The sequence below is a fragment of the Topomyia yanbarensis genome, unplaced genomic scaffold (assembly GCF_030247195.1).
Source record: "Topomyia yanbarensis strain Yona2022 unplaced genomic scaffold, ASM3024719v1 HiC_scaffold_317, whole genome shotgun sequence".
NCBI classification, from domain to species: domain Eukaryota; kingdom Metazoa; phylum Arthropoda; class Insecta; order Diptera; family Culicidae; genus Topomyia; species Topomyia yanbarensis.
Genome location: NW_026683511.1, coordinates 18,883 through 41,313, shown reverse-complemented (window position 1 = coordinate 41,313; position 22,431 = coordinate 18,883). Strand labels below are relative to the sequence as shown.

At 37.4% G+C, this 22,431-nt stretch overlaps 1 protein-coding gene across 2 annotated transcripts in view; it reads right to left on the bottom strand.

The window, feature by feature from the left end:
• Window positions 1-362: 362 nt before the first annotated feature.
• Window positions 363-22,431, bottom strand: part of LOC131695287 (patronin-like) — a 30,370-nt gene continuing 8,301 nt past the window's right edge. Inside the window, exons 4-9 of one of the 2 annotated variants that reach the window (XM_058983756.1) lie at window positions 22,108-22,257; window positions 21,550-21,650; window positions 21,347-21,456; window positions 12,361-12,531; window positions 608-733; window positions 363-547 (exon numbers count right to left, since the gene is read on the bottom strand). In XM_058983756.1, coding sequence (XP_058839739.1) covers window positions 378-547; window positions 608-733; window positions 12,361-12,531; window positions 21,347-21,456; window positions 21,550-21,650; window positions 22,108-22,257 — 828 coding nt within the window. In that variant the 3' untranslated portion in view covers window positions 363-377. The remainder of the gene's footprint in view (window positions 548-607; window positions 734-12,360; window positions 12,532-21,346; window positions 21,457-21,549; window positions 21,651-22,107; window positions 22,258-22,431) is intronic. The other variant, XM_058983757.1, reaches the window with a different exon arrangement.

Below are 22,431 nucleotides of genomic sequence, written 5' to 3'. Positions count from 1 at the left end.
ATTTCAACCAATTATTTATTTTTTTAAACGATTTCCTGGGATAAATCATTAAAATCTTCAAGTGCAACAATAACGAGAGACTCACATGGTGCTTGACGATAAAAAATACTAAAATGGATTTGCAAATATACATATGCATGATTTCAATGATCCGTGATTGACAACTAGTATATACAGTATAGCTCTACAGTTGGCTAGCATGCGTACCTTTCTCTGGAGACACCTGGAACTTCACCTGACACAATGAGCTGTTGAATAATTTCAAAAACTGCCCATACTGTTGTGTGAACAATTGCGCAAACTAAATCTACATGTTATATGCATGAAACGCAAGCAAATCAGTCTAAAACGCCAAGATCAGCAAAAGTGGAAAAAAACTAGGAAAAATTAACAACCAGAACTGTGTTTGGTGTTTTAAACTTACCCCGTTCCTCGGCTTTCGAGTCGTTGTTGGTTTTTTCCTTTGCTTGCCGTATCCGGGCCGGCACTAGTGGTTCCTGCATTGACGACAATGTCGGTACTCCTTTACTTCTATGCACGACAAACCCTAAAATCGAGGAAGTAAATAGTGATTAACTGAATGGAACTGATTTTTTAGCTAGATTACCTTCGTCCTGGTTCTGATAGGGTTGCTGTTGTTGAGGAGAATGCTGTGAATATTGCGGCTGCTGATCCGGTATATCCCGGGCTGAGACATGCTTCCGCAGGGTGCTTGCAGATGGCGAACGAGTGACTGTGTTGAAGAAGAAACGATATTGGATTAACTTTATTTTTTGATGCTTCGTGGCCTATGCTCTACGCTCTCCAAGATGATGGAATTGAGAAATTAATGCCAACCAGCAGAATGCAAGACATGAAAAACGATTTAAGCAAGAAACGAGAAGCACACCGAGGGGGTCGTAAGCCAAAGCAAATGGATGTAGGGTACGGGACGGTATTTTCGGTCTTTTCATATGTTACTGGACGAGCAGTACAATGGATATCAAACAGGGAGGGGAATACATTCAGTGGGTTGGATATAAAAGCAGGCTTTCTAACTACACTAAAATTGACGAAAGTGACACGCTTCTAACAACGCATGCGATCATTTGGAAACTTTCCTCTCTCGCTGGATGGCTGCGAATGGGAAAAAACATTCAAATTTTTCTTAATTGAAAGTTACAACCTACAATTTCAAAACCCAAACAAGTGTGTCGAAAACTAGTGAAATAAAACTTCGTTTCAAGTTAGTTATACATTATCAACTCGGGTCACTTGTCTGCTAATTTTAACGAGGCAAAAGCTCGTCAAATGAGCTATTAATAACAACTTCGCGTTATAGCGCGAAGCGTGGGCGTTTAATTGTATTCTTCGTAAAAGGCGTAATTGTGTATGACAGAGCGTCTATATCATCGTTGAATTGACACATAGATAAGTATTTTTAATGAAAGCGGGGACAGTCGTACTAATTAAAAGGAGTAACATATCTAAACGGCGGTGTCGCCCAAAATAATAAACAATCGCAGGTTTTCTTATAGATTATATATAGAGTGATGGTCGGTAGCCAGCAACAGTACACTGACGAATAATAATTATTTTCACAAATGTACTTTTCGAAAGTAGGAGGCTGACGCTGTTATGTTGTTTTTGGACATCTTGATAATTACATAACGGTCGAAGATTTATACATTTATGTAGGGTCAGGAAAGGTAGTCATGACAATAGTTGTACTAGTAAGGAATATTTTCCCTTTTAGCCTTCAGGTTGTTGACGTTTGAAAGCGAATATATAATGTACATCACTGAAATAAACCAAACATTTGAAGAAAGGAATCCGAGATTTTTTTTTCTGACAATCCATGCGAAATTTTTGGGTGAAAATATATGTTTAAAAGCACCTCTCTGAGCCATCCACAAATTAACGAAAGCTGCATTTGAGCGTTGCCTACCATTGAATAACACTTGGCACAATTTACACAACTATGTGAGAATTATGAATTAAATTTAATTCAACATGGTTCGTGAATCTGAAAAAAATATCTTAAAATACCTAGCACCGTGTACTGTATACAACGAACATTGCTTAAACCTTTCCATATAATCTCACGGTACCGCATTAACTAACTCATTATTTGAAGTGCAGCAGCAATGGTTATGCATTTCCCAAAATTGTTTCTCCCAGGCCGCATTCTCTCGCTTTTTTGGCAAATTGTTACAACCACTTGACATAATATTCTCCCATCGGCAGAGATTAGTCGGCCAGTAGAAGAAACCCTCTTTTTATCTGCGATATTTGGTCACTTTCAATGAAAAGAAAACTGGTTTCCACTTGATCATTTCAAAAGCTGGTCAGTTATGCGGTGGTCTCCCAGTGTTGTTTGGTGTACTTTAAACGTGTCTGTCTATTGATGGATGAAGCAAAAAATAAGAGTAAACTAAACGTAGACACACGAAAGCTGGGTTAGGAGAAGGACACTTGTCGTCAGTTTGAGCTATTTTGTGAGTGAAATAGAGCCGGTTCAAGAGAAACTTTTGGGTCGAATACAAATAGAAAAATTAACAGAAGTTGTGTTTGGAGTATGTTATTAAACTGTTTCCATTATGACAAAATAATATACCACTGACATGAGCATTTTACATACAATACAATTGAGCTCTGTTTTGATTCTCCCAGCAGTGTACCATGATGACTTTACTGTTAAAGTTCAGAACGAGCTACGCGAAAAACCCAACCAACTAAAAACGAAATCTCGATGAAATAGTATGTACACAAGACAAGATCATAAATCTGCTCAATCATGTTTTGCCTCATAGTACAGCGATCGGATTCCAGTTTAAGCACTGCTACCTCTTCCATAGTTCTTCTGGTTTGCAGTTCTGCAGGTGTTCCAACACAGAGTAGCGTTTAGTTGGTCGCTGTTAAGTCAGACCGGACTAAGTTCGAATAGGTACATTTTTTACGCTATCATACGAAATTAATTTCTGCTTATGGTAACATTTTCCAAATCTGACAATAGTGAAATTTACCCAGAGGAATTCTTGATTCAAGATCTCACTGTTTAAGCTGTTCCTTCTTAGTCCGCTCTGACTTAATACCGACCAGTTAGTTGAATGATACCTGATCTTTTAATGCTTTCCGCATTCCTCCCAAACCAGCAAAAATGCTAGACATCTAAAACTGGCACATATGTAGCTACATATCAGTTGAGACCAAATAAAACAGATAATGCGAATTGATCCAGACAACCAGAGTCACCACCACTCGGTCGAATCGTGTTTTGCCATAAACTATGCCCGGCGGTCTTCATTGCACTGTTTCTCATTGCGTCGCCATCAGTAAATGGTAGGTACGTGAAAGTCGGGTGCAGAGTAACGTGTTCAAAGAAGGTAATTTACCTTCTGCACACCGAAACACGCCAAAAATCGAATATTTATCGTAATCGAACCAACCAATTAGGTGCATTGAATAATAATGCATGAGCTAGCAATCCTTCGTCTAATTGCCCTCTTTTTGGTTTGGTGAATTGTTAATTTTTGCCTACCATGCTTCGAATGAGTTCGAACAAACCATTTAAGGCGCCTGTTTCATGTGTAACTGCAAATAGATATGAGATTTGGCGGTTCGTGTATAACGGTACTTGCATTAACTTTTACTAATTGTTATATGAACATTGATAATATGTATATATGGTAGACCTGGCCCAATTATGACTAGTGAGGCTAATTGGGCTGTAGCATGGAATCTTGTCAGTTTATATTCCAGGGAATCTGCTCGATTGGTCGCATTTTTCTCTCTTTTTTTTTTTTTAATAGCCCGCCTCTTACCCCCACACCAAAAAGCTCACAAACGGAGCCCCCTGGTAGTGGACACATCAGTTCTCAGCGTACAAAAAAAAGGTCAGCACAACAAAACAATGTTACGAATCGCGGAAACGCTGAGAACAAAAAAAAACAATACGAGACCGACAAAACACAAAATTTGACAAGAAGCTACGGCGAGTACCCAGCGGAAAAGAATCCTTTTAAGGGTCCCATCGTAGCTTTGCAGGAAGCTCATAATAATTTAAATTTATTTATTACTTATTGCTATAAAAAATGCATTTATCAATTGTTTTATTAAAAAAAATGTTAACCAATTATAGCTAAAGGAATAAGCACGATTGGTGGTGAACGAAGTTTATATTAAAAATTCTCCTATTTTATTTTTGAAAATTAGTTTCAATTAAGCTAGATTAGATAGCTTTTAACTATCTCTTAGCAGTTTTTGTGTATAAACGATCTAGAGCAGTGATTCTCAACCTGGGGTCGGCAGACCACTAGGGTTCCGCGAAGAAACATATATTTTCCGCGTGCAGATTAAAATTTCATATTTTGTTTTCTAGCAAACTGAAAATAACATATTGATAGCATACAAAATCGATGTTTATCTGTGGGGGTCCGCAGCAACCCAGGGTGATTTCTAAGGGGTCCGTGGTACTAAAAAGGTTGAGTACCGCTGATCTAGAGCAAATGTTTGCAAAAGGTCAGAATTGCGTCAAAGTCGGGCTGCCCCGATTTAATCGGTTTTCGCAATGGAAGTGAGTAAAATCAACAATTACTGTTTTTTTACATTTTTCCCAACAAAAAACGTCAAAACATGTTTTATTTGAAATACTTTAGCTGATTTGCATGACTCTTCAACTATATACCTTGAAAATCACGACAAACCATCAGTTTAAAATAAATAGATAAACCTTAAATTGTCAACTATAGGCACTGACAACCAGTGGTACAATGACCCCATATTAATACTAGGATAAGAGCTATCCATATACCACGTGGACGATTTAGAGGGTAGTAGGGGTCACGAGAAAGTCCACGTTTATTCAAGAGGAGGGGAAAGGGGTATGGGAAATGTCCACGTGGACTTTCCACTATATTTTTGTCTTTTATAAGAAAATGAAACAAATTTATATCGTCATTGGTGTGAATACTTATCTTTAATTTTCCTTCGATATTTTGAAATAGCTACTTGTAACAGCATAGTGCATTAGAATGACAAGAACAAAATTACTCCTATCGGCCCACCCCTGAGTGGATTCATAGTCCCCCCAGGAGTACTTGCACCAAATTTGAAGCAAATCGGACAAGTCTAGCTACCGGACTAGCGTGTCTGAAGTTTGTATGGGGTTTTCCAACAATTTAAACGGAGAAAACCCGCTAGCTCACATTTTCGCCGCTAGATGGCATTGTATGCATCGTGTTATCACTGTAAGTAAAATTAAGAATTATAATTTAATTGTCTACAACTTTGTCGAAGACCGGCTTTGTTGAAAGAAGTTATTAAGCTTTTAACGAAGTTATACAATTATGTGAAATAATGGTTAGATTTAGCTGAACAGTATGTTCAGAAGAATTGTAGTACATAATACAAGTTATGTTTTGGTTAGAACAGTTCAATTCCACCTATGACCGCATAGAGGGAGCCAACACTAACTTTTCAACGAAGAGACTTCCGAGGCATGACGACCCTCAATTCCGCCAATAACATATTATCTCAAGTTCTGTTTAGCAGAGTTCTCTCATTGGTTGATCCTTTTGTCGGCGAATACCAAAATGGGTTTCGAGAAGAAGCTCAACGACGGGCGACATATTTACCCTGCATCAAATTTTACATAAAATACGTAAATCCTACCAGCGGACCCAACATCTTTTTGTAGATTTGGAAGACAGCGTACGATTCAGAGAAACTAATCGAACTGTGGCAGATATGATGTGCAAATATAAGAAAATAAAAAAAAGTTTTCACGGAATCTCCCATATGTCATGGCTTCCCAAATGACATCGATATCATTGGATTTGAGTCCAGATCAGCTGATGAGGTATTTGTACATTCTAAACCCCCCCCCCCCCTAAGGGGCGTCTGGTGTAAAATGCTCAAACCGAAAGTTATTTTGTTCTTCTATTTTGAAGGCACGACAACAAGGGATCTTTTGTGTAATGTTAAGATTTATTAATACATTCATTGTGCATGAAAAAGAACAATATTTGCAGTCGCACAGAGCCATACATACGAACGTTCCAAGAGTAGACGTCTAACCATTTCCACGTCGAGCAGCGCCGAGACAAATACGATATCTCTTGATTAAATTGTCTCTCATATTTTACTGAAAAATTCGCTCATTATTCTTGGAAATGATAGCGAGAACAAATATTTTATTCAGTTTTCTGTGGTTCATCGCCAGGCTACACATATTGTGCATTCTCATAAAAAATCAATTCGTAGTTTTTGAGTCATCGTGTTCGCCAATTCGAAAAACGTGGTTTCGAGAAAAACGTTATTAAAGGTTGTCCCATATCAAATTGCATCACGGAAAAAACGCTGTAGAAAATAACTTATTGGGTATTTTCTTTTGTAAATTTGGGCAGAAGTAGTTTGGAGTGTATTGTTTACACTGTATTTTTATCTATGTCAGATTTTCGAAAATTTTTGTCGATAAATTGAAATCTGAGTGTGTTACAGCAAGCACACTTCAGGAATGCATGACCGTTTAAAACGAAAGAAGTTCAGCGTGGCCACTGAGATTGCGGGAGACTATTCTAGAGGCTAAGTACTAACAATTAAGTCGATAAAAAAGAAGTCAATTTTTTTGCCCACTACACCAGACGTCACCTTTAACAGCGGGAATGCAAGAATGGGACTGAATATAAACTATTATACATTCGGAGCAACCGGATTGTTCGACCACGACAATGATGATGATTGTGGCCATAGGTGGCCAATGCGGTCAAAGCTACTTTGATTGATCATTAATGATCTTGACTCGCAAATCGAAGTAATGTTGAACCTATTTGAATATGTATTACATCATTTGGACACCATTGCCTTACCAATTTATAAGGGTATTTGATGTGTGACAATATTCTTCAACCCGTAGCCCCGGAACCGGAAGTCGGAGAAACTAAAGCTTCAATAGCAGCCTATGGGAGCGTTATATCGTTTATTTGAAATAAGGTTTGTGCAAATCGATTCAGCTCTGAGAAAATTGAGTGACATTATTTGACACACACATATATACACACACGCAGACATTTTGCTATCTCGACGAACTGAATCGAATGGTATAAGACTCGGCCCTGCCGGCCGCGATTAAAAGGTCAAAATTTCGACCAATTGCATAACCTTTCTATAGGAAAAAGGTACGAAACCAGGAAAGCCCCAAAAAGTATATTTGCCAAAAAAAATTTTTTTGGGAACGTCGTACCATCTTTAATTTGAGACCAAGTTTGTGAAAATCGGTAAAGAATTCACTGAGAAATAGGTATGACATTAACTTAGGGACTTGTCAAGTTCCCCGGGGGCATTAAGACCTGCCAAAGGTGACCAATGTGGTTAAAGCTACTTGGATGGGTCAATAATGATGTAAACACACAAATCCAAGTAATGTTGCACCCATTTTAATATGTATTGCATCATTTAGGCGTCATGGTGGTACCAGTTATATGGGAATTTACTGAGTGATCGTACTCTTCAACCCGTAACTCCGGAACCGGAAGTTGGATCAAAAAAAAACCAATGGCAACCGATGGGAAGGTTGTACCTTTCATTAGAGAGTAAGTTTGTGCACATCGGTCCCCAACGATCTCTGAGAGCAATCGGTGAGATTGTTTGACAGACATGCAGACATTTTCCGATCTCGACGAACTGAGTCGAATGGTATAAGACCGATTGCATAACCTTTCTACATGAGAAAGGCAAAAACGTATAGAATTATTTCCTATTCGCATCTTGTTGACTCAGCTTTTTTTTAATCTAAAGATTTATTTGAAACGGCTCAATGCTTTAGCACAACTGAGCCGTGGGTCTTTTAATTTTTTTACAATAAGTAAAAATAAAAAAATGCTAAGAATGTCGGTCTGCCAGATCTTGTTGACGCTGTTTGCTGCTGCGTGTTAAGATCCTTTTCTTTGGCGGTGAAGCCGCTTGGGGGTCATTCAGTCTGCCTTTTCTTGTGTTAACGCTCCCGTCCATGTCATCATCGGTACTGCTTTCTTACTGTTCACGATCAGAGGTTCTTATTTGTTTCTTGTTCTTACGGGTCGCTCTTGTAAATCCTTCTTCATCGGTATTTGCTTTTTTATTGGCGATGCTGGTTGTTGGTTTGGGAGCGGTTGTCGTGGTCGTTGTACCTGCGTTTTTGGTTAATTGGATCGTTGTTTTTGGTTTATCTATAAGTGTCGGTGACTGCTTGTTAGAGTTGGCTATAGTAGATGAGTTTTGACTAGCTGCCCGTGATATCTGATTAGCGCTGTTTGCTTATAAGTCACGCCTTCCTTCGGTGATTTGCATTCGATAGTCATGTAAGAAGGTATTGGTTAGGTTACTCGCACCCTCACAATACGAACGCCGTTGGGAATGCCGGTGAAAAAATTCTCCAGGTGTCATTCGTAATAGATTCTACTTCTCCATATTGCGACATGATTCGTATGATGTAATCTTCCCTAGTGCGCGGGGTCAAATCATGGATACGCACGTTCACCATGTCGTTTTCCATATGCACGGGTATCTTGATTCTGGTGTTATTAAATTCGACCTCGTGTTGCATGTTGTTCTTTGCAATGAAGTTTTCCGCCTTTGCTAAACTTGTAAACGTGTTAAAAACACAGGGGCGACATTATGGAACCATTTCGAATAGACATTTTCATACAAGGTTGCATACAATAAATCTTTCGTTTCGAGATGCATAATGTCACCCCAGTTTTTAACGTGGTGTAGCTAAATGTACGTAACTCCAGCGAGATTAAGCTCTATTTTAACTTTAACTAATTGTTCCACTTCCTGAACTGTGGGTCTAACACGAGTTTTATTAAAGTCGATCGATATCGTGATATCCGGTAGCACGGGCACTTTTGTTTCATTGGGACCATTCATAAATTACGTAACGCTTTTAGGGGGGGGGAGGGGGTTCAACAAGTTGTGACATGTTGTGACATAGGGGGGAGGGGGAGTTAGCTAGATCGTTACGTAACATGTTTTCACCGAAGAAAAACAATTTTTTCTAGGAATTTGTTACGTAACAGGGGAGGGGGGGATGAAGAAATTTGTGACAATTTGTTACATGGGGGGAGGGGGGAGTCAATTTTGGGCAATTTTTGCGTTACGTAATTTATGAATGGTCCCATTTGGCAAACTCGTTTCACTCCGCAGCCGGGGGCAACGATACAATTTGTTTGTGCACTGATATAGAACAAAAGCTGGCTTGATTCATTCGTGCCTATAGCCTGCTATAGCGTAGCGATTTTTTTTGCTTCTGCTTTGTGCGAGGTCAGAAGATAGACTGATGTTGACTCAGTTTGTTGCTGTGAGTTGATTCTTTTTCTTGACGGCAAAGCATTAGATGCATTATCCGTGGCATCTTAAGGGTCATTCGGTGTGCCTTCTATTGCGTAGTCGCACTCGTCCATGTCGTCATAGGCATTGCTTTCTTGCTGTTCACGGTCGGATGTTATTGTTTACTGTTTGTTCTTTTGAGTCGCTATTATGTATCCGTCTACTTTGGCGTTCACTTCTTTGTTGTTGGATTGGAAACAATAGGTGCGATCGCCGCCGAGTGAATCCGGACCGCAGATATTGCTTTTGCAATCGTCAGTGGGTTAGTATAAGATTGTGTCTGTGTGCTGTTTCTGATTGTCGTAGAGCGGACCTCCTTTATCTGCTTCTGTGCATGGTTTTCCGTGACGTAGAGTCTCATGGGAAAATTGGCTCCAATTAATCTACACTGAGTGTATGACTAGCGTTGTCTGATCAAACACCCCATTTTCAGGCGAGTATGGTTATGTATGAAGGGATTGATTTGATTGGACGCATTCTCACTACACGAACACCGTTGGGAACATCCGGGAAGAAGTTCCCCCGATCATCAGCTGTGCCGCAATCCACTGCTCCGTGCTCCGTATATTTGTATTTTTTTTATTCTCGATGTCAGGAGTATGCGGAGAAAAACATTTAAGCACGATATGATTGATTTGATATGGTGAAATTGTTAACTTCCTGCGTGTTAACTTCTGCAAGCTTGAACGCTTTTAGTAGCTGTTTCACTTCTCGAATAGCTGATCGTATGGCATATTTCGAAAACTTCGCCCGAAGTCGGCAGGGCAACGATATATTGTTTTTGCAAAGTGTAGAATCGATTATTATAATGGTTTCCAAAGCAAAATAATGTTTAGTTTCTGTTCTGGACGAAATAAGAAAGAATACTGAGTATTTACAACATTGGCTCGATTTGTATGAAATTGATTTCCACGATTCTTCCACGCATTGAATTATCATTACTCATTCAGAACTCATTGTACATAGAAGTTGGAGCTTGATAACACTAGCTTTTCGTTGTCTCTCCTTTCGTTAAGCCTAAATGATGACATCCACGATTTGATTTGCTGTAAGTTGGTATCTTACTTTCAAAATCAGCTCTGGGTAGTCCAGGTCCTCGCGTTCACTCCGACAGCAATCTAGAAAAAACACTGGAATCTGTTCAAATTCATGTTCCATAAGGAATTGTAAAGCTTATATTGTTCGATACTTTTGACTTGGTTCTATAATGTGTGTATAATATTTGGAACATAACGGGAGAGTCATGACTGTATTTAGGATTAGGTTAATTCAAATCTAATGATATTCAACTGAATCAACAATTAAAAACTAACCAGCTCATTGCTCTTAATAATTGTCATCTCAGAATACAGGTCATGATGTAAAGTCGCCTGTCTGTTGCTTTCAAATACCTGGTAACCGAATAATTTCACAAGTATTCGGCTCAATAAATTTGCGGCTGCTGGAGTTTATATGAAATGAGGTTTGGTGATTCATGAACGAGCTTCAGTCGGATGTTTGGAAAATCACTTTTTGTGGTGTTTAAGTTTCCAACAATCGGATGTAAATGTAATGTTTTAAGAATGTTTTAATAATATTTTTTTCAGATTGTTGTAAAAATTGCGGTTTTCACGTTTCGCTTTAAAAAGAAAATATGAAGAATTATTGCACATTGGGAATAGAAGATAGATTACGAAATATCATCAATTCGTATCTCAACGCAAAGCTAATGATACTGGCAAGAAATGGTCATATCCCGTCCCGATCAGAGCCCGATATTTTCGCCTTCGAGAACCAGAACGAGAAAAATTGAAATTCCAGAAAACCGAGAGACTGTGGAACTACTTATTGTGCAATGTATCTCTTTTTCACGACTATATGTGAATTTTTACTCGCGACTTTCGGGATTGTGTAATATCCCTGCCATCTGAACAATAGGGTGATCTCGAATGTTTCAATGGAAAAGTTGAAGAAAATTAAAGCCTTTAATTTGAATGATCGATTGGCAAACATCTATTTTCTGCAAAAATCCAAAATTCAAAAATATTTCTTTTTGTTATTGGTGGGTAAATATTCATAATAAACCCATTATTTGGAGCACAATTACTATATTGTAAGCTAAATTTATTTGAAATTTATTTTCAAACCCACAACCAGCATTCGTGGGCTTGATCGCAGGTTAAATACTAGACTTCAGTGATAATTGCATATATATCTCCCAATTTCCATATTGACATTGGTCTTAGTTTGACCTTTATCTCATCGTAGTATTTTTATTATCTTTATTCCTAATAATTATCCAGTTGTAGTAAACAGTAGACACATCCACAGAAATCACTAACAAAATGTAGTACTCATTAAGGAACATACTCCTAATTAGCACCCAAATGTTGCGTGCATATACTAGACTTCATTCTACCATGCTACTACTTCGTGTACGCATGCAAAAAATACGCTTTGGCGCTATATATTTAGTGAAAATATGATATGCTAATATCCTCGTCTATGACATGCTTTCAAAACATATATAACTATATCTAAAATCACAGAAACCGTGCAAATCAACTTACGAGTCTATTTAAATATGAAGTGGAGAAAAAAATCCTAATGGAGCCAAAATGGGAGAAAACTGCAAAATGGATAGAAAAAGCAGGGTACGCAATAACCAAAGTACAACCGAGTGAAGCGTGAAAAGTGTTGTGGAAATTTTTAGGAGGTGAATGACACACCCAGAAGGATTAGATTCGGTTGCGGTTACAGTCGTCTACAAACGACTATAAATTTTTGGACAGTGGACACAAAATGCTAGGGTACTACTAACACGTCGTTATCAAATTGCTAATCCAGAAAATTAATTTCATCGAAAGTGAATAACAAAACAAATAGTGATATAAGTAAATGAAACCAAAAGATTGCAAATGAGATATAAATAACACACACAACATAAAACCAACAAAAACCGAGCGAACCAAACACGAAAATGTTGATAACAAAACAATATGTTCTCTTAATATCCTAGTTTTTTGTTAGCACCTTGAAACGGTGGCCGGTTGGAGGGACCGCCATTGCTGCCGCTGGCAGTACCACTGCCACTGCTGCCCGGGGGCGAATCGAGCCCGGCTCGCAGCTCGGGAATGGACACGATTGTCGGATGAGTCGCAAATCCGCGTCGGTGCGCGATGCCATGCTCGTTTGTTCCGGACACTTTATTGTCGCGTCGAATTTCGGGCGTTTTTGGTTTTTCGGTTTTGAAGACGACATTGGTTGGAAGAAAGAAAAATATACAAGCAAAAAGGATTTTGCTCAAACGATTGGAATGAAACAGACTGCTTGATATGTGAGCTACAGAATTACCGCAAATGGCGACTATTTGGGAGGATCACGGAACTTCTGGGGGTGAAGAACGTTTTTGGAAGGAATTTTGAATGACTAATGTGTGGTAGGGGAAATGGGTGAAGGCGATGCAAAAATGATTGCAAGTGTTATGGCAAAACAATAAATCGAAACATTCAGATAAAAATTGTATAACTAAAACTATTATTGAGCTTCATAACTTTTTTCACATTTCAGTACTTCCTTTCTTACTGCTTAAATTCGATTGAACTGATTAATCCGGCATAGATGTTGAAATTTTCACTGGTCGTACATTGCCGGCCTGCGCATATTTGACCCATGTATATGGGGAAATACATATAATATGGGACAATACTACACGTATAACAGCTGTACAGTACTAATTAATTAAAATGAGTTCAGTGTGTTACACAATAAGTATACAGAATTTAGAATTTTTGAAATAATTGAAATATGTTAAAAAAGGGACAAAATATTAGAAGTACTCATAGTAAAACAACACGCGACAAAAGGCAATGCAGGATAAAACAACCGACACAAATCCAAATAGGGTTATCATTTTTGGCAACTTAATGCACCAAATTCGGATATTAATAAATGTTTCGGACAAGTGTTTCAAATTATTATAACGTTTTCGTGTTACAGTGAGTGAACGTTATAATAACAATGTTCACAGACGTTGAAAAAGCTGAAATACGGAGAGCGTGTGTGAGCCATTGTTGTAATAATTGAAAGTGTACAAAAATCAGAGCAGATTGTAAAAGTCAGTTCAAATGCCTTATGTCGTTCTTCACATAGTTGTAGCATTTTATATCAGTTTTTCTATGTACTGTTATTATGCGTAGAACAAAAGTTTACTCATCTAGCTATATTGGTACTTACGAAGAAATATCTTATTAAACTTTGTGGTATCATATACCGAAAATGTTTTCAATAAATTTTATAAGCTTGCGATTATTGCGAAACAATATGAGAAAGGCAAAAAACAATACATAGAACGCATGGAAATAATATGTAACAGCAAGATATACAATTTTACCTGTCTAAAAGAAGCATCAAGCTCGAATTTATAATTTTACTAAGAATGTCAGAAAACTATAACATCAGCCAATCCGAGTACATATTTCTACCAATAACGACGTGATGGTAGAGGCAAGTTGTTTCATATATTTCAAAAATACAGTGTGTATGTAAGTGTTGAGCTACGCAATACAGGTGAGATTTAAACTCAATCTGGTACGAACTCAACTTTAGCAATACCATGTTATACATTGCCCATTATCGAAGTCCTACCACTTTTTTTAAATTTATGAAGGGAGAAATTTCGATTCAGGGCAGTCTACTTTTTAAAGTCTGGTACCAATATTTACTGTCACGATGCACGATTAGTATTCAATCACTAACAAACAGATCCTAAGAAGCTCTAAAATAATAAATAGGGGAACGAAAGATACAAATATGTATATACAAAATCTGCATACCAAATAAAACCATAATTAAAACACCAAAGATCGAGTGCTATATGCGCTGTTAAGTAGAAGTTTGTCAGATAAAAGTCAGTACATTCAGTATCTCGATTATATCACTTCGCGTTTAGACAAGTACGCGTTTATATTATCTTCATATATCATCGTGTTTTTAATTCGATTACATCACGCCTAAAAACCGTGTAAACTACAACACTACTCTTTTATTTTGGGTTCCATTTTCAACAATTATATTTCAAGGTAATGCTCTTATTTTCGGGTACTGAAAAATACTTTGAAAAAACTTAATTAAACCAGAATGATTTTATTGATAACCTAGCGAGAAATTTTGCGAGCATGTTCAAGAAGCTCGCTTTTAACTTCAATCAAAGATCCCAAACTTCAAAGATCCACCGATCGAAGTCGAACAGAGTCGAACGAAAGATCCGAAAATCCAATTAAAAAATTAATATTCGAAGACAAAAATTCTTTGATCGAAAGATGAAATGATTAAAAAATTACAAAAGCAGTCCAGCGATCCAAAGATTGAATTTGAATTTTCATATATGTAATCTTATGTCTCATTAAGATCATTCAGATTCAGATTGATCTTAATGAGGCGTAAGATCATAGATTCTAATTCAAAGTCCAAATGTTCCAACGCTCCAAAGATTAATGAATTCAAATACAAGAAATAAAAGAAAACCGATAAAAATTTATCTTTGAGTTTTATCTGCCTGTATATAAGGTAGTCAATGTATGAGACACCGAAAATCCGAAAACACATTTGCATTACAGCAAGGGCAAATACATATTTGATGATGATGAAGTTTCGTAATCAGATTTACAAAGATCACACGAACAATCCGCAGCACACTGAATAGCAGCCATGTGATGATTGAGTTTGCATTGGCCAGTCAGTGTCCTGACTAGAATCCGGCAATTGTGTTTGGATAAATGTAACAAATTCTTTGGCATTCTTGGACTCCCGTTAGGCAGAAAAGTTTTGTTTCGAACGCAAGTTTGCAAGTAACGTCAATGGTTGATATGTTCGGATGCAACACAAGCTTGAATCATGCACTAACCAATTCGTCCCCTGATTCATTTCCAATATGATGGTATACCCATAGAAGAATATGTTGGCCCGATTAGAACGTTTCCCATGTTATTCGGAGATTTGAACCTTGCCATGTCGTTTCATCATTTCCCTGATGGGAGGGAAAAGGAAGGTGAAAGAAAAACGATAGGGAAATGGAAAATGACAACACAATACAATCACAACACAAAACAATAAACAGCCTGGAATAATCTCCTTACTGATTAAGCCTATAGCTTTTTACAGCACTAGGTAAGGAACAATAGCATTTCCTTGAGTCTTACATTCCTGTACATAAGTAATTCTAAGTATGGAAAACCAAAAATTTATGTCCAGTAATACCGGAATGACTAGGTTCGACATACGATTACTAATTTCTTATTACTATTGCTTGTGGCACTAAAAACTGGATTCTAACCGCAATGCGCACTTACTATTTTTCTATTAATTTCTTATCATAGACTGGTTAGCTCGACTGGTCTGTCTATGAAAGTACGATCTCTATCACTTGAAGTACATGTGTTTTGACAGCTCGCAGTTTTCAGTAGCAGTTTGATCACTCGCACTTTGAAAGTGCGGAGTCCAGGTTGGTGGGAAGTGCGCAATAATTGCTAATCTAATCTCGAATCCGCCGAATTGAGTGCTTTAAGGGTAGCCTGACGGCCAGAACAAAAAAAAATCGTATGTCGCAGATTCCATGTTGAAGTGCCGATTGTGCGCCTCACAGAATCACGAAGATTCCTGCTTGGAATATGGTACAGTATCTACCAAGCGAATGAGATTGATTTAATCTCATTTCACGAGAATAGAAACCAGCACTGGCTCGGCCCACCAATAAAGAACCGTCAGTGCAACAAACTGCGTATTTTTCAAGTTGTCACTCCAAACAGCCATTCCTCGCGGAGAGAAATTCGCACATTGAAAGTCCGCTATAGAGTGCGGCATCTTATACGCGATATTGATGCGGCATATATCTCAATTGTAGGGGAGAGAAACCGCACGATGACGGGGCTAACCCGTTTGGCACAAAGTCATGTGGCATAAAGTCGTTTGGCATAAGAAATAATTTGATAGTAGATCATTCGATATTTTAGCCATTTGGAATAAAGTCGTTTGGCATAAGCAGTAAGCATGAAATTTGTGCATTGAAAACATTTGTATTTAGAACTATGTTGATCATCTTCAGGAATCAGGAATCAGAATATATTGGCTCAAATGGCACGTTCCCCGGACATAGTCGGGGATTTGTGCCTCTTGCTAATGCTAATGATATGTTAGCCTGCTTGTTTCAAACTACAGATCAGGTCAAGGAAATGGGAGCGAATTAGCGAAACCATTCCATTTTAACCATTCCATTTACGAATATTTGGATTGCTACATTTTTGTAACCAAACTATTTTTTATACAATATGAAATTTCATTCGTGATATATAGTATCTTGCTTTCCAAATGTTTGTTCTTTTGACACCTTACTTTTGTTTGCTATCTAAATTAAAATAAAAATGAAAAATCTGAAGAACAGGTTGCTTAAATTTTGTGCAATGATAATACATCTTTAAAATGTAATAATAAAAGATCACAATTCCACAAAAGACTAAAGAAATGTATGACATTTTGTAGTTGAAGTTTGAACGCGTCCTTTTGCATCACAATGGCCTAACACATTGAAACACTTTCTGAAAATCAATTTTTATGGAGTCACCTTTTTTGTGAAAGTCCATGTGAACATCGTAGGATGTGGAGTAGGGGTACAGGAATTGTCCACGGAGGGGGTAAAAATGAAAGTTTTAGAGTCCACGTGGTATATGTACAATCCCTTATGCCAAATGGGCATTACGACAAATAGAAATCTATCTTCAATTTCTTTTTAATGGATTATTCTAAATGGCCCGAATGACAAATGGCTTTATGCCAAATGACCACTTGAATCTCGCCAAGTGGCTTTATGCCAAACGACTTTATGCCAAACAGTGTTATGCCAAATGGGTTTCTCCTCAACTGATACATGATCTACAAAAAAAATCGAACAATTAAAAAAAGCGACTTTTAATGTGATAATGAAAATTTTCGGTACTCGCGATGCAACGTACATAATCATTAATAATAATAAGGATTATTTTACATCTCCAGTAATTCTTCGAAAGATATATCCTCTTTGAGTAGAGACTAAAACGGAAAAAACTTTTAATCGCCCATTTGGTCGATTCACTTCACACAATTCTACGAGCAGAATCATAACTACCTGAAAAGAACTCAGGGGCCGTCGTCGGTGAAGGCTCTGTACAGTCTGGAAAGTGTGTGTCAAAAAGAAAATTGAGTAATACATCTTCATCAGACGATTAGCAGGTCGAATCGAACTGACATCCTTAGTAAAATATTAAGTTTTATGGTAGTTTTATAGCCAACTTAGATTGTAGCGTGCTATTAAACCTCAATTGTTACTTGGGAAACAAGTCCTTCGATTTTGAAAATAACTTCTTTAATCAACTAGTCGAAACTAGAGACATTTGTGCAGAGACTTTTCCAACCACTTTGCTCAGAGGTTCGAAAGGAATTTCTGTATGCTTTGCGAGCTAACTTACATACCACCGACCCGTTCCTGCGTCTGCGATTCCAAGCTCTTTTTGAGTCGAACAAGTTGGGTATTCCACCAAGGGTTCATCTAGTAGCACGCATAGCTCGAAGCGGATAAACCTCTTGGTATGCAAAAATACCCATGAAACCTAATCGCCATGCCTCTTCGCAGAGTTTCCAGCTCATAGCTTTGGGATTACGATATGTGACGATATCTAGCGAGACGTTTAAATGATAAAAGACGATCTACTTTGATCAGATAACGACGGGTCGAGCTCGTCAGGTACGAGCCGGTTTGCTAACTCATGCGTCATACCGTCAGAGCAGCAAGTTTCATCTAACACCTCTTCTCTGCCAGATCGTACAAATTTTGGGCTACTTAATTATTTCATCAGTTTGGTGCCTCTCAAATTGGTATCTGAGCTGCTACAAATTATATGGTAGGCATATGCATCACTGCCGATTTTGAGTAGAAACCCATTTCTGCCACAGTATTATAAAACCCTTTTGAAATCATCAGAAGCTGATAGTTCATTGTACAGAAATATTCCGAGCAAGAGACGTATTTCCTGCTTATGTTATTAACAGTCGTTGACTGTGACAGAACAAGTACGCGAGTTGTGAGGTCGGATATAAGACATGTGTCAATAGTACTATTGGCAAGTATACATGCACGAGGCATTTCATGTGGATTTGTCATGCCATTTTTATTGGAAGCTACGAAGATGACATTAGCTTTCCAGCATAGACGTTTCCTTTATGGAAATATTATGGAAGGTTTTCCTTCCTGCACAAGGTGGGATAGATTAATTGTGCTACTCTAACCATACTCGATCACAGCACTGCACATTTAATCATCAGCACTTATTGTACTGCAACTAGAAGATACTAAACTCGTTGGTTTATGTTCGCCTATAGCGAACCCCGAAATGGGTGTTTTGAATCCCACGATTTGGGTAGAAACAAAAGTCCACTGTGTCAGAGATTCGCTTGACGTAGCAAGGGTAAAACCCACGAGACATCGTGCGTGCCTGGCATATTTTAATCCTGGCATCAGTCGCCTCTTACGAAATAGGAGCAGGAACCCAGTGGATCAATTCTTGACTGAGGTACTTCAATCTGCCGAATGCCACAAGGCCTCTATGCTGGTTTTGCCCGGACAACTTCATTCAACTAATGCGGCGATTTCCGCTTGGAATACTGTGAATAAAATTGCACGTAGCTCATTAGAGATGGTCAGTGTAACAAACTCTTCAAGTTGTCGCTCATACTCATCCCAGCAATCCATTTTGGATCACAGTTGTATGTGAGGAATTCCACGAACATCCGTCCGAAAATCTTTAAAATCGTGACCGACCATCTTAGATTCCAATGAAACTTTACACGTTTCACCGTCATGCAAGACTTAATATTTTCCACAGGTAATAAGATTATTTTGACTCAAGAGCAACTTTTCAAAAGGGCGTAAACGTTTCTACGTGTATGAATTTCAAAATTTTTTTGTTCGATTACTGTATTTTATACAGCAAAACTATCTGAGAACGAGTTACAGGGAATGAATGCTTCTGTCTGAAAAAATATACACTGAAAAAAATGTTGTGTCATTTTTCAAAAAAACAAAAATTTATGATAAAAATTTAAATTGCGAAAAAACCCATTTTTTAAATTTTTTATATTTTGTTATCAAAAACCTAAAGAGAAAAGAAACATTTTGAATGTGATTGCATGATGGAGAAAAAATCGGTAAAAAAGTTTTCCTAACAATAACTTCGTTCATGTTTTTAAATTTCATACTAATAAACATACAAAATTGTAATTCTATTACAGAATATAATTCTAAGCACCATTTAAAATCAAAATGCATTTAACAGAAATCTTCCAAAATGCGATAGTTTTCGAGATATTTGAAATTTTGCTCCTTCAAAAACAATTAATTCGTGTAATTATGCTCTTTTTAAAAGTTATTCGCGTTACCCCATCAAAAAATGTCAAAAATTTAATGTTTATCGTTTTAAAGACGTAAAAGCAACTTTTTTAGTGTATTTGGATCCTGGAGAAGCTTTCAATAAGAAAGTTTTCCAAACAACAACTTTTGACATTTTTTTATAATTCTTACTATTTGCAGTCAAAAATCCAATTTTTTTTGAATATGATTCTAAACGCCATTTTAAATCGAAATGCTCTTAACAAAAAATTTCTAAAATGTGGTAGTTCTCGAGATATTTTAACTTTTGTTTTAACAACACAATTATTTTGTTTTATTATGACCTTTTCATAAGTTAGTCGCGTTTCTCCATCAGCAATAATAGGTTTTTCAAAAGGCCTGTAAACTTTCCTGCAACTTTCTCTTTGACATCAAGGCGATATTGTGAAACATTTTAAAGTTACATGAAAACAACCAACATATGATTCAGCTATATAGTTTAATCAACAGACCCTATGGTTGAAATATATCTACCTTTATCAGGACACATATTAGTGAACTCGGGTGATTCGTAGTTATTCTGCCTAAGCTCGACCCTCATTAACAGAAGGCAAAAATTAAGCCCGTACGATATTAAGCCTGTTCTAATGACCCTGCCACTTCTAGTTTTCCGATCTGTTTACTTCATATCCTTGCTCTTACTTGAGTACTATGGCTCTAAGTTTCATAACTTTCCCTACCCAGTAATCTCTAGCTAATTGAATGTCGTTAAAACGTAAAAAAATCATTAAGAAGTGTTGTTAGACGTGAATCACGAAAGTTACATAAATATGTATTTAACAAAATCTCCTCCTTGAATTAGGAATTTGTAACCGTATTTTCTAAATAAACTACCGGAATAAAGTTCAAAAAATCGGGACAATTTCTTCGCTGCTTACGCTATTGGACAACAAGATCCCCTTTTCAGAACTTTTGTTAGGAATATTTTTGAATATATCATGCTAAAACTTACTAACCGTGATATAACCGAGATATTATTGAACCGAAAGCTATTGAATTACATGTTGACATAGGCACGTCAGCTTCGTTCCAATCGTTGTACAGTAACAATACAACTCAAAAAACGACCGTCATTTGCCTAAGTAGTTGTGGTATCAGATTATAACTTGAACACTACATAGCAATGATCATTTGAAAACGTAAAGAAGTGGATAAACTCAAACTAACTTAAAAAACGAACAAAAGTATTGCACATCGATTGAAAAACTAAGTATTGTGACACCATGATATGAAGATGATATTCATAGGGGGATAGGTTTTTCATCATTCGTGGCAAATTTTCCTCTTTTAAAATTTTGATTTAGTTCACATCCGAATGTTTTCAATATTCACACTGGGAAATCCCACATGAATGATGTTCAATGAACAACTAGGGATGGGGCACTGTTGTGAAACGAGCGATGTGATAAACAGAAACATCTTGGACACAGATGATTAATTTATAACTGGACAATGAATATGATGCACGCGCGAAAGATCATGATAGGAAGGAAGGTATAAACCGAGTAAAATCAAGGGTAAAATTATTCCAATTAGGCGACTTACCTACGACTTGTTGTTGCTCCATACCGGGATAGCAGACACACTTGGCTGGATGGATCTCAAACAAGTTGAATAGATCGGCCAATAGTACTACTAGGTTCTGTTTCATAGCTCTGAGAGGAAAAAATCGAGAACAATACGTAATTAGTTTAAATGTGACCAAAAACGAGATCTAATATTTGTCAATTGAAACAGGAACAACGTACCCTCGCATATAGGTAATGTCTTCTGGCGTCATATGGAACACTGAATATGGCAAACTTCGCTCGGAAAAGTTACTGACAATGAGGATGTTGTGAATAGAATCCTGAAAAACAAGTATCATTAGTTACGCTGATTATTATTCATCGATCTATAATTTCGAAATCGCATTCGTGTCTATAAACCGAAGTTTAAACTCAACAGTGGACGTATCATTCAGTTGCTAATGCGATTGGCCTAATATTTATGGAAGTGTAATTATAGGGAAAATTGGAATTGAATAATCCTGGTATATAGAAGCGAAATAAAAGCGGCGTTTTAAATTGTGTTTAAATTTTATGCGAAAATTTTGGTATGTAGATAGTCGACTCACAAGCGCTGCTGTGAGTAACGCTCAAAATGGTGTAGGCAGTCGGATATCGGTTGGGGAAGGTGGAATTCACAAGCACCTAAATACCACCAAACCAGATCATACATACGATTCGACAATCAAACAAATTTCAACTATTTCTCGTAAATTAATATTTCTAACAAAAAGCAATAAATACCTGAATTTCACTCACCTCTATGGTTGGCACGTGATTAAATTTCACACTAGGCCAGGGAACTAATTTGGGACAGTAGTACGATATTAGGTACGCTAAACTGACTCCATCGCACAGTTCACGGATATCGCGTACCGGTGGAATGTTCGGACTCTGCAGCCGTTGACCCTAGCATCGAAAAAGAGAATAGTTTCGAATTTAAGTTAAAAGCAAACAAGTAAATAAATAAAATATCGAAACCTCGGTGGAGTGAAAGGATAAAAAAGAGCGAAAAATGTCTGTAAAGTTTATCTTTACAGTGAGTTGGTGAGTAGAATCATCAAAGCAAAAAGAGGGTCATGT